The following is a 17484-nucleotide window of genomic DNA, read 5'->3' as shown; positions in this document are numbered from 1 at the left end:
GAGGACTAGGCACTGGGATGGGGGAGATGACTGGGACTGATGGGGTAAGAAGACTGGGAAGGGGGACTGTGACTGGAATGCAAGGAGCTTGGGAGCCAGGAAGGGAAATAGGTGAGGGCTGGGAGCTAGGAGAGAGAGACTGAGATCAGATGAGGAGCAAGAGGAGACTGGGACTGGCTAGGCAAGGAGATTGGAACTAACTAGTAGGGCAAGGGACAGGGAAAAGGAGTAAAGATGGGAGAGGAGACAGATCTAACAAGGAGCCAGAGTGCAGGGGGAGAACTGGGTGGGGTTGAGACAGGGATTCTGGGGCAGCAAGACCAGGACAAAATGCTTTAGGAGTGGAGTCTGGGACTGACTAGATGAGAATGGGACTGGGACAAGGAGCCATGGGAGGAGAAGAGAGAGGACTGGGACAGGTTGGAGTGGATGGGGCATAAAGGGTCATTCTTAAGAGGAATGAGCTGAAGATTGTGTGATCACTAGAGCTTGGAATGAAACACAAAATTCTTGTCTCTCTCAATTCCTTTTCTGTCAACAAATATCAGTGAAACCCTCTAGAAAAGTATGTACCTCATTCCCCTCTAGTGCGAGTCTATTCAGAGGATGGCAACTTACTGTTAGCTCACATGGCAGAGTCATGTGCAGTGGCTATAAAGTTTCCAACTCTGCTAATGACCCATACAGGTGTCAATATGACACTGCATGAATCTCTACAGAGTTTTATCAGTTGGCTTAATTAAAAACACAGTTTTTTGTCTCATTTCCTATATTAAAAGAAAATTATTAAGGTTGCAAAGTCAAGCACTCAAAAGTTAGGAAATGGAAAGAGGTAATGGGTCTATAGAAAAAATAGTATGTGATCATGTAATTCAGGGGTAGGCAACCTATGGCACGGGTGCCGAAGGCGGCACACAAGCTGGTTTTCAGTGGCACTTGCATTGCCCAGGTCCTGGCCACCAATTTGGGGGGTTCTGCATTTTAATTTAATTTTAAATGAAGCTTCTTAAACATTGTAAAAGCCTTATTTACTTTACATACAACAATAGTTTAGTTATATGTTATAGACTTATAGAAAGAGACCTTCTAAAAACATTAAAATGTATTACTGGCACGCAAAACCTTAAATTAGAGTGAATAAATGAAGACTCAGCACACCGCTTCTGAAAGGTTGCCGACCCCTGATGTAATTAAAGATTGGATTATAATGCAGATATACAAGGAGGCTAAATTGAACAGGCAACCTTAACTCTGGCATTTCCTAACTTGTGAGTGCTTGACTTTTCTACCTTAATGTTCTTGTAACATAGTTTTGTGTGTAATTATTTCAGAAACTGTAGAACCTTGTATATTTTATTAATATAAAAATAATTGAACTATATTTTATATAAAGAAAATACCCCTACCATTTTAGAATTTCCAGTGACTAACAAGAAATTGATGGCATATATTTTTCAGTGAAGGTACGTGTAGTTTTTAAAACTAATTTAGAAATAAAACCAGTCACTCAAATGGACAGAAAAGGATGTCTTAACAAAGGATTTATATAAAAGAGTAAATTAGCATTTTGAATGGTCGTTTCAGGTCAGCATTTAGAGTTCTGGATTTTTTTAAAAATTGTTAGATGGTCTGTCTTTTTAAAAAATATCTTTAGTTGCAATATTAAAAATGCAGTTTCTGCAGCTCAATTGTGGGAAGTAGTAGATTGAGCTGCTTTGGTCTGCTTTCCTTCTTGCCAAAGCAGACCATAAAAAGATGACAAACTATCACAGAAATTTCTAAAGTCACTTATCACTAGAGTTTCCAGCTCACACTTAATTATTTCTTTTATTTACATACTGTAACCGTCAACTCAGACAACAGTTTTTAACATTTTATTACTTGGTATGTCTTCTATAAAGTTTATAGGTACAGGCATGGCATTGTAAAATGGAATAGAAATTAGATTAAATTTTACAAACATCATTCCAGGAATTGCATAGAAAAGTTAGCAGACACCTAATTTAACATTAACAATTCAGGTGCCTACATTGCCAATTACTCCTCTTCCCTTCTCTGTTATTAAGCAGCTTCTTTAATCCCACTTGGAAGTCTTCCTCCTCATATACCTGGCTCCTTCACTGTCAACAGCTTCATAGAGGTCCTTTTTATTCTCTTGTGTTGCATGTAAATAACCAATGTAGGCCACACACAGGGTAATTGTTATGAGTCCAAAAGCCATAACAGGTTTGTTCTGTCAAAATAAATTAATATGCACTTTTAGTCAGCTATTTTGTTTTTTTGATCCATCCTGTATATTAGGCTCTTTGCTCATGGCATGCCAAGTGACCAGGGGCCCTCTCCGACATCTCTTTATGACACTAACACCACTGCCACTTTTGAGACCTATGCAAACAGCTATGACACAAATTGACACAATGCTGGTGACTACCATCTAGGCCAGTGGTTCTCAAAGCCGGTCTGTCACTTGTTCAGGGAAAGCCCCTGAGAGCTCTCAGCGCTGTAAAAAAACCACCTCCATGAGGGGAATGGCTCCCAGTGCTGAGGCACTGCCAACTGTGCCACTTTTCAGCACTGACACTTGCAGCGCTCAGAGGGATGTTTTTTCATACCCCTGAGTGAGAAAGCTGCAGTGCTGTGCAGTGCTGTAAAGTGCCAGCGTAGACAAGCCCTTATTCAATTAAGGCTCCTTTACCTTGTCAGAGTGGTGTAAAGGAGCCTTATTGTAAATGACAGTAACGGAATACTCAGCTAGGAAAGTTGATGGGCTTTCTCCCTTTTTCTCCTGTGCCAGAGAGGCACAATGGGGTTAGATTACAGCTCAGGAGCTACTATACTTATCCATTTAAAAAAAATGCAGGACAATGATTAGCAAAACTGTACGACTGTCATGTGTGAAAGTCTGAGCAATTTAGAGCAACAGTCTTAATTTACAGAACACCAAAATAAAAGTAATGTAATTTAAATGAAAATCCAGGATTATAACTGGAATGCAGGGTCTTGGTTAATAAGTATTTGGAAGTGAACTTTCATAGATTCATAGACTCTAGGACTGGAAGGGACCTCGAGAGGTCATCGAGTCCAGTCCCCTGCCCTCATGGCAGGACCAAATACTGTCTAGACCATCCCTGATAGATATTTATCTAACCTACTCTTAAATATCTCCAGAGGTGGAGATTCCACAACCTCCCTAGGCAATTTATTCCAGTGTTTAACTATCCTAACAGTTAGGAACTTTTTCCTAATGTCCAACCTAAATCTCCCTTGCTGCAGTTTAAGCCCATTGCTTCTTGTTCTATCATTAGAGGCTAAGGTGAACAAGTTTGCTCCCTCCTCCTCGTGATGATACCCTTTTAGCTACCTGAAAACTGCTATCATGTCCCCTCTCAGTCTTCTCTTTTCCAAACTAAATAAACCCAATTCTTTCAGCCTTCCTTCATAGGTCATGTTCTCAATACTTTTAATCATTCTTGTTGCTCTTCTCTGGACCCTCTCCAATTTCTCCACATCTTTCTTGAAATGCGGTGCCCAGAACTGGACACAATACTCCAGTTGAGGCCTAACCAGTGCAGATAGAGTGGAAGAATGACTTCTCGTGTCTTGTTTACAAAACACCTGTTAATACATCCCAGAATCACGTTTGCTTTTTTTGCAACAGTATCACACTGTTGACTCATATTTAGCTTGTGGTCCACTATGACCCCTAGATCTCTTTCTGCCATACTCCTTCCTAGACAGTCTCTTCCCATTCTGTATGTGTGAAACTGATTGTTCCTTCCTAAGTGGAGCACTTTGCATTTGTCTTTATTGAACTTCATGTGTTTAAGAAATGCTGAACAGTTTTTGTGATTTTTTCCCCCCTCTGTATAGTAGTTTGAAACTGGTGTGATTATATTGCATTATATTGACAAATAAAACATGCAGAATTTTGGATTTTTTGGCATAGAATTCCCCCAGGAATATTAGATGAAAGAACAGTCTAACAGTATATGGGGGAAACTGACTATACACAAAGTGATGTCAAATATGCAAACTAATCGAACTGGGAAAATGTGAAAACTATTTTTCAGTTATAATATTCTTAGGTGGTACTTATAACTCTGGTAGCTTAAATGTGTGTTTTTTAAAATGTATCTCAAAAATACATCTTTAAACATATTGTCTCTGAAGGAGCCTCTTACAGGTTTAATGAAAAGCTCTGGATTCACAGCTCGGAACAGGGTGGTTGTACGGACACCCCTGAGTCCTGGAATTCGACTGTCTTTCTCTTTGGGTGCTTCTTTTTTAATGTTTGGGGGCTCAGGTGCTGAGGACATCTTGATTAATGATGAATTGTTACCTAAAGGTAAAATACAAAAAATGACATTTTTGAATACTGATTTTTAAAGAAAACAAATTATAGTTCATGTTTCGTAGACCAGCGTTTTTCTGGTATTATGTTCTCCTTTGCTCATGCCAAGTACTGCCTCTGGTGCTTCACAATTATGCCACTCACACTTGGATAACTGGTTGTTGTCGATCCCAACACTGATGTGCCTTCATTTGGTGATTCCCAACACTATCCCTCTTACCAAAAGAGTTTAATTTGAGGGCCATTGTCTTTTTGATCCGTAGTGGGATGCTACTCATCTTATTCGGTGTGGCTACTGTACTCTCAAATGGGCCCGCCCTGGGCTCTTTCAAACCCTTGTCTCATTTTCATACTGAAAATGCATGTCACACCCTGAACCCCTGAGATAGAACTAAATATGATCAAAACAAGTCAGTTAATTTTGCTTAAATCGTTCTCACAGATCCCAGAATCCTTAGCACACAACTCCATTTTAGACCATGTCTACACCACAGGTGCTACAGCAGCATCGAGGGAAAGGGTTTTTCTGTCAGTGTAGGTAATCCACCTCTTGGAGCAGCAGTAACTAGTTTAATGGAAGAATTATTTTGTCATCTTAGCCACATCTATACCAGGGGTTAGGCTAGCTTAACTGCAGTGCTCATGGGTGTGAGTTTTTTCACATCCGAGTGATGTAGCTAGATTGAGCTAAATTTTTTGTGTAAGCCAGTCCTGGGCCTCTCTCAGAGTTAACTGTGGTTCAGGACCTTGCAGCTTTGGACCATGAATAGCCCCATTCATTTAAATGGGCCTGATCCGGCAAGGCGCTGAGTGAGCTCCCATGTACTTCAATGACATCTAAAGGTACTTAGTAGCCAACACTGTACTAGTGCCATGTAAAAACTACAGATTTAAGGATGGGTATGATCACACTCATAATGGGTAATTCTTCATCACTCTGAGGCACAGGGTTGTGTTTTGTTTTAAACCCAGCTCAAATATTTAAAAAACAATTTAACTGAAAACCCTTGTAGTAATTTCTGAACAGGATCCTAATCAACAAGATTCAGAACTGCCCAAAACCTTGCTAATTTGAGGGACGGGATGGAAACCCCTGCGCAGGGGAAGGCCTTTAATAAATGATACTAACAAGTCATTTTCCTTGGCCCCTGCCCTGGCAGAGAGCAGCACAGGTGCTGGAACTAGGGGTGTGGGGGGAGCTGCAGCCCCCCGATTTGAAGTGTTTACAGTTTGGTTCAATTGCTCTCAGCATCTCCACTATACAAACTGTTCCAGGGAGAGCGGGCGGCGGGGCCCAGGCAGATTTTGCAAACACCCACAGGACTTTTAAAAATACTCTCCCCTGGGCCCGGCATGCGGCAGCCAGTTTCAGCCCCCTCGGGGCTTCTCTGCTGCCCAACCAGGTCTGAGCAGAGCCCCCCGCTACTAACCAGGGAGGATCTGAACTGGGATGAGGGGACGAGGGGAGCAGGAGGGAACGCGGTGAACACTGGGAGCGGGGCGGGCCCGTCACGGGCTGTGCGTGCCCCACCGAAGCGGGGGCTGTTGCAAGCCCGGCCGATCCCAGCACCGCAGTTGGCCCAGCGGGTCCCACCCTTGGCTCCCCGCAGCGCGGCCTCCCGCCCCGCTCTCACCTCGGCGCCGCCCGAGACAGGGCCCGGATCGCGCGGCCCCTACCCTGCTCCGGCCGCAGTCACGTCACGTGTCTCCTCGCCGCCTCCATGGCACGAGCCCGCCCCGGGCGCGATCGGCGGGCGCTGCGTGCCAGAGGCGCTGCTGGGACGCGCCCGCGCAGGCTGCTCCCTGCTCCTTTGCTGCCCTGTTCTTCTGTGGTCCCCGTCCTTCCTGTTTAGAGTCCAGCGTCTCACGGGGCAGTTGGCCTGGCGCACACGTCTCTTCCTCCTGCTGCTGTGTCAGCTCTGTGCAGGGAGCGAGCAGCTTGTCCTGATCCTGGTGCGCTAGTTGTTAGGGTTTGGGGCGCTCCCTGCTGGGAGATGAGCTCAGTTCCTGGTCAGCTAGGACTTTCTCTCTGCCAACCCCTCTGGAGGAAGCGTAGGGACGGTTCTGTGCAGCAAGACTGGGGCTAAATGGGCAGCTCTAGGGGTAGACCCAGGTGGGCTGGGTCTGTCACAAGCTTGTCTTTTGTTTTGCCCTGCACTAAATGGTGCTTTGCTCTCAGGTGCCAGTGACCCTCGAGGTAGCAGTGGCTATCATTACCTTAGCCCGTCACCTTAGTGCAGTTGGTAGCAGAGAAGTCTCACCCTCTAACAGTCCTAAGCTTGACCCTCAGAGAAAGTACAGTGGCTGTTTTGTAAGGTGACCACTTACATGTTCCTAGAATCTTGCACATTTCAACTCTTCTGGGAATGGCAGGGCCCTGCCAACATGACCTCAGATGTACGGTGTGTGCGAGATCATGCCACGCAGGCAGGCCTGGCTTTAGGCCTATTCCGCCAATTCCCCCGAATAGGGCCCCAAGCCAAAGAGGGCCCCGCGCCCAGTGAGAATCCCTTCCCTGGCTAGAGGGCCTTTTTAATTTTTACTCACCCGGCGGCGCTCCAGGTCTTCGGCAGCACTTCGACGGTGGGTACTTCATTCCCTCTAGGTCTTTGGTGGCAGGTCCTTCAGTGCCACCGAAGATCTGGAGTGAGTGAAGGACCCACTGTCGAAGACTCGGAGCACTGCTCGGTAAGTACAAGCCCCACTTTTTTTTTTAAGTCATCCCTGCCAGGGCCCCGTCAAAACTGTTCGAATTGGGTCCCTTACTTCCTAAAGCTGGCCCTGCATACAGGGGACATCATTTTCAGAAGTGCACTGCCTTGCCCCCACTGGTCTGACCTTGCATGCAGCATGTGGCTGAGGTCATGTGGGTGGAGAGCGGAGCAGCGCACTGTTCAAAATGGCATCTTCTATCTCAGGGGTTCTCAAATTTCATTGTATCACCACCCCCTTCTGACAATAAAAATTACAACATGTCCCTAGGAGGGAGAGCCGAAGCCTGAGCCTGCCCAAGCCCTGCTCTCCCAGCTGCAGGGGCCAAGTCCCGTGCGCCCTGGCAAGGGGACTGTAATCTGAGCTCTGTCACCCAGGGCTGAAGGCCCCAGGCTTCGGCTTCAGCTTTGGCCCCGGACGATGGGGCTCAGGTTTCAGCTTCGGCTCTGGGTCCCAGCAAGTCTGAAGTCAGCCCTGGTGATCCCATTAAAACAGGGTCACAACTCACTTTGGGATCCTGACCCACAGTTTGAGAATCCTGGTCTGTCCTATCTGATACCAGACCAAGAAACATCTGGTTTTGTCACAGTATCAGATGGGGGACAAACCATCCAAAAACAGGACTGTCCAGTACAGTGGTGCTGAAACAGTTTTTATAGTGGGGGTGCAAGAAGCCAGCTAACAAAACTGTAACCATGTGTGTTCAAAAGAAATGTGAAGAAGTGTAATTCCCACTCACACCACATGGGTGCAGCACAGCTCCGGGATTCTCAAAAATTGCAAAATAATTAGGACAGGAGTACTTGTGGCACCTTAGAGGCTAACAAATTTATTTGAGCAAAAGCTTTTGTGAGCTACAGCCCACTTCATCAGATGCATAGAATGGAACATACAGTAGGAAGATATATATATATATATATATATATATATATATATATATATATATATATATATATATATATACACACACACACAGAGAACATGAAACAATGGGTGTTACCATACACACTCTAATGAGAGTGATCAGTTAAGGTGAGCTATTACCAGCAGTAGAGGAAAAAACTTTTTGTAATGGTAATCAAAATGGTCCATTTGCAGCAGTTGACATTTGCAGCAGGGGCATTAGGGGACGAGATCTGAGGAAGCGTTCTAAGTCACCCATAAAAATGTTGGCATACTGTGGGGCCATGCGGGTACCCATAGCAGTGCCGCTAATTTGAAGGTATATGTTGTCCCCAAATATGAAATAGTTATGGGTGAGGACAAACTCACAAAGTTCTGCTACCAGGTTTGCCATGACATTATCAGAGATACTATTCCTGATGGCTTGTAGTCCATCTTTGTGTGGAATGTTGTTATAGAGGGCTTTTACATCCATAGTGGCTAGGCCGGTGTTTTTAGGAAGATCATTAATGAACTGTAGTTTCATCAGGAAGTCAGTGGTGTCTTGAAGATGGCTAGGAGTGCTGGTAGCATAGGGCCTGAGGAGGGAGTCTACATAGCCAGACAATCCTGCTGTCAGGGTGCAAATGCCTGAGATGATGGAGCATCCAGGGTTTCCAGGTTTATGGATCTTGGGTAGCAGACAGAATATCCCTGCTCTGGGTTCTAGGTGTGTGTCTGTGCGGATTTGCTCTTGTGCTTTTTCAGGAAGTTTCTGGAGCAGATGGTGTAGTTTCTTTTGGTAACCCTCAGTGGGATCAGAGGGTAATGGCTTGTAGAATGTGGTGTTGGAGAGCTGCCTAGCAGCCTCTTGTTCAGACTCCAATGAGAGACTGCTGAATTGAAATTAATTTGCAGAATGGAAACCATTAAATTAGGCTTAAATAAAGACTGGGAGTGGATGGGTCATTACACAAAGTAAAACTATTTCCCCCCACCCCACTGTTCCTCACAACTTCTTGTCACCCACGAAAGCTTATGCTCCAATACATCTGTTAATCTATAAGGTGCCATAGGACTCTTTGTTGCTTTATAAAACCTGCTTCCTAGTTTTCATAAGCCACTTTAACACCCTTTGGGTCACCTTTTACATGTTATTTTTAATGCAGTTCCCAAGAATTGAAGGGATATGAAACATTCCCATTAGGGAAGATTAAGATTAAGAGAACATTGACATTTTGTGGTTTTTAAATAGAAAAGTATTTTATAGATATCCAGTCTTTTGTCAATCAATCCTTCTGTTGGCTGAAATTTCTGATGAGAATCGAAGCCCTAAGGGGAACAGACAAACCTGACATCCCAGATGGTTGAGGTTTAGATTCAATTAATACTGCTAATCATAGACACTCATGGATTCTAGCCAAATCAAACACGAAGACAGTATAAAGCCTAACTACAGTGATATGCATCTTGAGAACCTGTGCTTGGCATTCCACTTTCAAAATTAGATGAAAATATTTGAGAGGAGTAGGCATCTATGAAAAATCTTTTTTCCTTGGAGATAGAAAACTATGAGAGAAGTGAAATATATATTAATTCATGAAACATAATAAAGCACTGGTACAAAGACAACCCTCACAAGACCCTTCCCTGTCTCTCCTGCACCCCAAAAGGAAATGTAAAACATTTGAGACTTCTGCGGGAATAAGGAAGTCTCCCTGATGCACTCTCTTTCTCACACACACCTGCCTTCTTCCTGCAATACTTTGATTTTGACTTTCTCTTTCTTTTTTTATTCTGTTGTTTTCTTTTTTTGAACACTGTTTTCCATTTGCAGTAACCAGGCCTCAAGGCATGAGGAAACTGTTTACAAATGGATGACACGAGAGTTTTGACACAATGGGCTTCTTGTTTATTCAAACATAGAAAACCAAATGAAAAACATTCCAGATTTTTCCAGTGGGTATGTAAGTATACTTGAGGCTACATGGATTAGTGGCAGTTATCTGTGAATTCTAAAAAGAATGTAATGAAAAAACACAAAGGTGCCCAAGTCTGCAGATTCCTGGGGTCTGAACATCCCTACAAATGTCAACAGTGGTTGCACACACATACACATCTGCAAGCCCAGTTAGACCCAACAAATTCAATTTTATTAAGTTTGGATTAAACAGCCATATTTCTGGCATTTGGATCTGAATTCTGGTTCTTGGGCCCATGTCTAAAACCAATGGATGTGTTTAAATCACAGTCATATTATTCTTTGATTTCTATGTCCTATTTGTAAAGGGGCAAATGATTAATAACGTTGTGTAAAATCCCCAGCTTTATTTTTTTCATATCCTTTACTTTCGTATAATAACAATGCTCAAACTGTCTGCTGTCTTCTAAATGGAAGTATGTGTGATACCATTGGTCAGCTTGTCTACTGTGAAACCAAGTCTACATTTTGTCCATACAAATTGAGTTATCCATTGCTATTTGCAAATATCACAGAGTGAGGAAAATAAAGTGGTACATCTGTCCTTTGTGTCAATATTTAACTCACAATACACCATCTGCTAAGCTGGTAGCTTGTTTCGGTAGCATGTGCTGGCCAGCTGGTTTTGTGTTTAATCCACAGAGCAGTAAAGAAAGAATCAGTACTGAATGAAGGTTACTACTGTTATTGCTCTTAATTTTTGTCTCTTTATACAATTAATGAAGAAAGCTACTGTAAAATACTTGCATGAACAGCTGTATTAGTGAGACGTTTCAGAGGGGTAGCCGTGTTAGTCTGTATCAGCAAAAACAACGAGGAGGCCTTGTGGCACCTTAGAGACCAACACACTCACTTGGGCACAAGCTTTCATGGGATACAACCCACTTCATCAGATGCACGGAGTGGCAAACACACTAAGCAGGTACAAATATGCAGCACATGAAAAGATGGGAGTTGCCTTACCAAGTGGGGGGGTCAATGCCAACAAGGCCAATCCAGTTAGGGTGGATGTGGCCCATTCCCAACAGTTGATAGGAAGGGGTCAGTTATCAACAGAGGGAAAATTACCTTTTGTAGTGACCCAGCCACTCCCAGTCTTTATTCAGGCCACATCCGCCATGATTGAATTGGCCTCGTTAGCACTACAAAACGTAATTTTCCCTCTGTTCACATTCACTCCTTCCTATCAACTGCTGGGAATGGGCCACATCCACCCCAACTGGTGGTACCCTTAACTCCCCCAACACTATTGTTAATCTATCCAGCTATACTCTTAGCCCGGCAAAAGAGGCTGTCCTATCTTGGGGCCTCTCCTTCTGCCCCACCACCCCCAGGAACATGATACAGTTCTGCAGTGACCTGGAAGCCTACTTTCACCAACTCCAATTTAAGGAATATTTCCATCACATCACTCAACAGCACACTAACCCCAGAACCTTCCTACAAATGGTACAAGAAGGATTCTGCGTGGACTCCTCCTGATGGTCGAAACAACAGACTGGACTTTACATAGAGTCTTCTGCTGACGTCCCCGGTCTGAAATTGTGGAAAAGCAGCATCACTTGCCCCATAACCTCAGCCATACAGAACGCAATGCCATCCACAGCCTCAGAAACAACTCTGACATTATAATCAAAAAGGCTGACAAGGAGGTGCTGTAGTCATCATGAATAGGTCAGAGTATGAATGAGAGGCTGCTAGTCAACTCTCTGACATCACATTCTACAGGCCAGTACCCTCTGATCCCACTGAGAGGTACCAAAAGAAACTGCACCATATGATCCAGAAACTCCCTACAATGACACACACCCTAGAGCCCTGACCAGGGGTATTCTATCTGCTACCCAAGATCCATAAACCTGGGAATCTTGGATGTCCATTCATCTCAGGCATTGGAAGCCTGACAGCAGGATTGTCTGGCTATGCGGACTCTGTCCTCAAGCCCTATGCTAACAGCACTCCCAGCTATCTTTGAGACATCACTGACTTCCTGAGGAAACTACAATCCATTGGTGATATTCCAGAAAACACCATCCTAGCTACTATGGATGTGGAAGCTCTCTAAAGCAACATTCTACACAAAGATGAATTACAAGCCATCAGGAACAGTATCCTCGATAATGTCACAGCAAATCTGGTGGCAGAACTTTGTTACTTTGTCCTCACCCACAACTATTTCAGATTTGAGGACGATTTATACCTTCAAGTCAGTGGCACTGCTGTTGGCACCTGCATGGCCCCACAGTATGCCAACATTTTTATGGCTGACTTAGAACAACGCTTCCTCAGCTCTCGTCCCCTAACATCCTTACTCTACTGGCACTACACTGATGGCATCTTCATCATCTGGAGCCATGGGAAGGAGGCCTTGAGGAATTCCACCAGGATTTCAACATTTTCCACCAACCATCAACCTCAGCCTGGACCAGTCCACATAAGAGATCCACTTCTTGGACACTACAGTGCAAATAAGCGATGGTCACACAAACACCACTCTGTCCCAGAAACCTACTGACCGTTATACTTACTTACATGCCTCCAGCTTTCATCCAGACCACATTACACGATCCATTGTCTACAGCCAAACCCTAAAATACAACTGCATTTGCTCCAATCCCTCAGACAGAGACAAACACCTACAGAATCTCTATCAAGCATTCTTAAAACTACAATACCCACCTAGGGAAGTGAAGAAAGAGATTGACAGAGCCAGAAGGGTACCCAGAAGTCACCTACTACAGGACAGGCCCAACAAAGAAAGTAACAGAACACCAATAACCATCGCCTACAGCCCCCAACTAAAACCTCTCCAACGCATCATCAAGGATCTACAACCTATTCTGAAGGGTGATTCCTCACTCTCACAAACCTTAGCAGACAGGCCAGTCCTTCCTTACAGACAGCTCCCCTAACCTGAAGCAAATACTCACCAGCAACTGCACACCACACAACAGAAACACTAACCCAGGAACCAATCCCTGCAACAAACCCTGTTGCCAACTCCGTCTGCATATCTATTAAAGGGACACCATCATAGGACCTAAACCACATCAGCCACACCATCGGGGCTCATTCACCTGCACATCTACCGATGTGATATATGCCATCATGTGCCAGCAATGCCCCTCTGCCATGTACATTGGCCAAACCGGACAGTCTCTAGACAAAAGAATAAATGGACGCAAATCAGACATCAATAATCGTAACATTCAAAAACCAGTAGGAGAACACTTCAGTCTTCCTGGACACTCAATAACAGACTTAAATGTGGCCATTCCTCAACAAAAAAATTTCAAAAACAGACTTCAAGGAGAAACTGCAGAACTGGAATTAATTTGCAAACTTGACACCATCAAATTAGGCCTGAATAAAGACTGGGAGCGGCTGGATCACTACAAAAAGTAATTTTCCCTCTGTTGATACTCACACCTTCCTGTCAACTGTTGGGAATGGGCCACATCCACCCTAACTGAATTGGCCTCGTTAGCACTGACCCCCCCACTCCCATCGTTTCATGTGCTGTATATTTATACCTGCCTATTGTATTTTTCATTCCATGCATCTGATGAAGTGGGTTCTAGCCCACGAAAGCTTATACCCAAATAAATTTGTTAGTCTCTAAGGTGCCACAAGGACTCCTAATTTTATTAGTGAAGTTACTTTCTTTTCTTGGGCTGAGAGAGAAGAGAGAGCTTTTTAAGGTACTCCAATGTATGTTCTGTCCCACAGGCCTGACACTGAGTGTGTGGTGATATGTACATGTTTAGAGTACACACACCAGATCCTCAAAGGTATTTAGGCATCTAACTTCCACTGAAATCAATGGGAATTAGGTGTTTAAATACCTTTAAGGGTTTGGGCCTGAGTGTCAAGAATCCTGGATTTTATTGCTGGCTTTGCCATTGACTTGCTGTGTGATCTTGGGAAAGTCATCTAGTTTTCCTCCCTATGAATACAATTATATTTATCTTCTTAATGGGCTGTTGAGCATTAATAAATGAATGTTCATAAAGTGGTCTGAGATCTTTTTGTGGAAGATGCTATGTAAATACTAGAATTGTAACATATCTATGGCTATCTAGCTAAGTGTTTATAAGGTTGCCCATCCCTTTGGTATCTGAATACCATCTATGAGAAGGAAACACAAAAACACCTCTCTCTTTCAGCCTTGCTGGCAGGAACAGACCTAGAGCTAACACTGAGTGGTTTGCTTGCTTGTTTGTTTTTTCGTTTAAATAGAGGGAATTCACTTGGGAATTCACTGCACACCAGGGCCACTCACAACTTCATAACAGATCCCAATGTTCTAAAAGCTCAGACCCCATCACTTGAGGCACAACAGAATCACTATTAGCACTACAATACATTTGAGCAGTTCTGATATTCCATCCAGTTGATATCAACACAGAACACAATAGCCAGTTTATGATAGCAACAGTACACAATAGCTAGTTTTGCTGTGCCTCAGCCCCTTGCTCCCTCACCACACAGGCCCCGATTACGTCAAAGACCATACAAGATGAAAGGTTAGGGTGGTCTTTGAACTATAGATGCTACAACTCAGAGTTCCAGTAAACAAATGGCCATAATATTAAAATACATGGATGGGCTCCTAGTTACATATCTGTCATAGACACAGAACACAGCTTGCTTGCAATAGAGAGGGTTGCTGTGTGGGAGACATCTTGATTCATGAGCTTGATCTTGACACAGGCTTCAATTTTTCTTCTCATATGAAGGGAGGTTACAATGTTTTACTTTGATTTTTATAATGGTGTTTTTACACTGTGTACTTATTTTACACTGTTTGAATTAGTGTTTACTATTTGGTGATTTTTTTCCCCCCAAAACAGCCTTGAGCATCTCTGTGTGGAGCAGCTGAGGAAGGGGATGACATTTTGTAAATGATATTATTATAATGTCCTCACCCTTTTCACAGTTAAGGGGAAAAAAGGTAATTATTTCACTAAGGCATATACAACAAAATGTTGCCTTATTAAAAAAATATACGTGCAGAAAACAAAGTGTCTAGCTAGACCGAGGGACCACTATGAATTTTTACGCATGTGTTACTTAGTTCATGCATTCTTTGCCCTGATTTTTCAGCCATTACCGTACATCTGTGTAACTCCCACTGAAATCACTGAGAGTTGCGTGTGCACAAGGAATCCAGGCTCCAGGCTATACTTGTATGGATCTGCTCACGGATGAGCCAAATAATGATGTTATAAACAAACGATCCTGTCAGACATGAACTTCTCCGTTTTACACAATGCCATATATATTTCTGATGTTAATGTTTTTTATTAGCCAGTGTCATCTGTGGGAAATGGGTGGACTACATCGTACAACCTTGCTTGTCAACAAAGATTAAACAAATTGTTTTTCAAATACCAAAGAAGCTTATTAATCATTTGAAGTGGATTTAACTTGGAAGACAAACAACGTTTTGTTCAGTTCCACTTTCATTCATGAATGGCACCTGTTTAATTTGTGACGTTCAATAATGGAATTGAAAACAGGATGCTATCAAAACAAAAAATGTCCCCGTGGAGTGGAAAATCAGGTTTCTATTGAAAAGAGAGGAGAGAAAGATTCACAGTGCTGACCTCTCGTTATTGTTCCCCACACCACAAGTAAAACCATTCCTGTATCCAGGTGTCTCAGGAACATCCCTTACTACAGTATCCATAATAGAAGCTAGTGATGGAGACCCCCTGTTCTGTGGAATTTGCAGAGATTACAAAGTCCACAGGACTAGACAGAGACACTGAAGCCAACACACTCTTGGGTCCTGTGCAGTTTATAAACTCTGTAGGCTTGGTAGACTGGGTAGGCATCTCTAAGTAGACAGACATCTGATACAAAATGAGAGAGACCTACAGGAAAGAACTATTATTAACTAATTAATTAATTTCTTCAAGCAGACAGGGTTGGTGACAACATTTACAAAGAGGCAGTTTAGCATTTGTGCATGAGATGAGATGGAGGTGTAAAGATGGGTGTTCTGCACAGCTAAGGCACCAGGACAGCCGTAGCTCTATCCTATGGTGTTACCACACAACAACCGTACAACTGTGACTAATGTAAAATGGTTTTGGTAGTAGATTACATTGGTTTTTAAAAGGCAAATTCATGTTTTTTCATTTTTCTTTTCCTCTTGACTACAGGGCATAGTTTTGGTGACTAAGATACATTTTTCATACTCTTATGTTCTTGACATTTTTGCCTTAACTCTGAATTTCCTGGGTTAGCAATGCTTGTTTTGAGGATAATTACAATATCCCTGTAATATTTTCATCTTTAAATTACTGATAAGTGCTCAACTTTGTCTTCAGTTCAATATAGTTTTTAATTTGGGAATCTTGTATATCTATATATCTGTTGTATAAGTACATTCTGCTATTAAGAAATCTTAACCAGGGAATAAATTCAGGCTGTCAATTTATTCTCTGTTATTTACCAGCACAATCAAATCCTATAGAAAATCTTCCTAAAAATCAAATTAAGTATAGGAAGATTGAGACTCTGACACATAGTAAGATATGTTAGAATAGGATATGTAGGTTTGCTACATTGCTCATGCATTAGAAATCAACTCAACACATAGCTGGACATAAGAATAATTAAAATAATCAATTTAATACAGTGACCAAAGTACATTTAAATAGGTAGCTGGAACAACAGGAGCCACTGCCCAAAACACAGGCCACATACAAGACTAGAATAGGCTTTGAACTGTGCAGTCTGAACGGTATTCCCTGGGGTCTAAATGCAAATGCAGGAGGCTGGATATTGTTTGACAGAGCTGTGTGTGTATGAGAGAGAGAATAGAAACAGCACAGACACACATAGAGAAAGCAGCAAGGAAGCCCCCATGACAACCAGAGACGTACCTGTAGTGTGGTCCTAAGAGAAAGAGCGAGGACTTTTGGGCAAAATGCTGTCTGGAAAGACGCTTGGAACTGTGAGCAAAGAAAGTCTCTTGCTGTTTGATTCCTACTGTGTTCAGGGAAACAGAATTTTGTGTAAGTTCTTTGTAAATAAACAGGATTGCATCAAAGAAATAACTTACTATCATCATTTTCTCCTTCCAATGGAAACAACCTGCAAGACCCCAAGTTTTGGCTAATTGCTTGGGTTAAAAGAGGTAACAATAATAATAATGAAATAGAATAAAGATGAACAAAAGCATTAATCACAGCAGATATGGGGCAGTATAAACTAATTCTGTAAGTGCAGGTGTGGATGTACTGTATGCTGTGTTCTCCGCATCTCATTATGCAGAGGCAGGGATGCAGGGGTTCAGGCTGGGGCAGATGGGAGGGAGGTAGGGCGATGATGTAAGGCACAAAGTGGGATGTTACAGGGGGCCAGGGATGCACAAAGATGGTCAGGGAAAGACAGAATCTTTTATCAACATTAAAAGCTGTAATGGTCAAATATTCAAAAGCATCTAAATGACTCAGGAGCCTAAGTCTCATTGAAAGTCACTGGGACTTACGTTCCTCCATTATCTAGGGGCTTCTCTGAAAAATTTATCCTAAATGCTCAAAGT

General features: G+C 42.9%; 1 protein-coding gene across 1 annotated transcript; it reads right to left on the bottom strand.

Moving 5' to 3' along the window:
- Positions 1–1858: 1858 nt before the first annotated feature.
- Positions 1859–6318, bottom strand: SMIM8 (small integral membrane protein 8). Its single transcript, XM_030555887.1, has 3 exons — positions 5986–6318; positions 4182–4339; positions 1859–2233 (listed from the first exon to the last, which is right to left on the bottom strand). Exons 2-3 carry the CDS (start codon positions 4314–4316, stop codon positions 2075–2077), a joined length of 294 nt encoding a protein of 97 aa, XP_030411747.1. The 5' UTR covers positions 4317–4339; positions 5986–6318; the 3' UTR covers positions 1859–2074.
- Between the last annotated feature and the right edge of the window lie 11166 nt (positions 6319–17484).

This window comes from Gopherus evgoodei, chromosome 3 (assembly GCF_007399415.2).
Source record: "Gopherus evgoodei ecotype Sinaloan lineage chromosome 3, rGopEvg1_v1.p, whole genome shotgun sequence".
NCBI classification, from domain to species: domain Eukaryota; kingdom Metazoa; phylum Chordata; order Testudines; family Testudinidae; genus Gopherus; species Gopherus evgoodei.
This window is presented reverse-complemented; position numbering and strand designations above follow the sequence as displayed.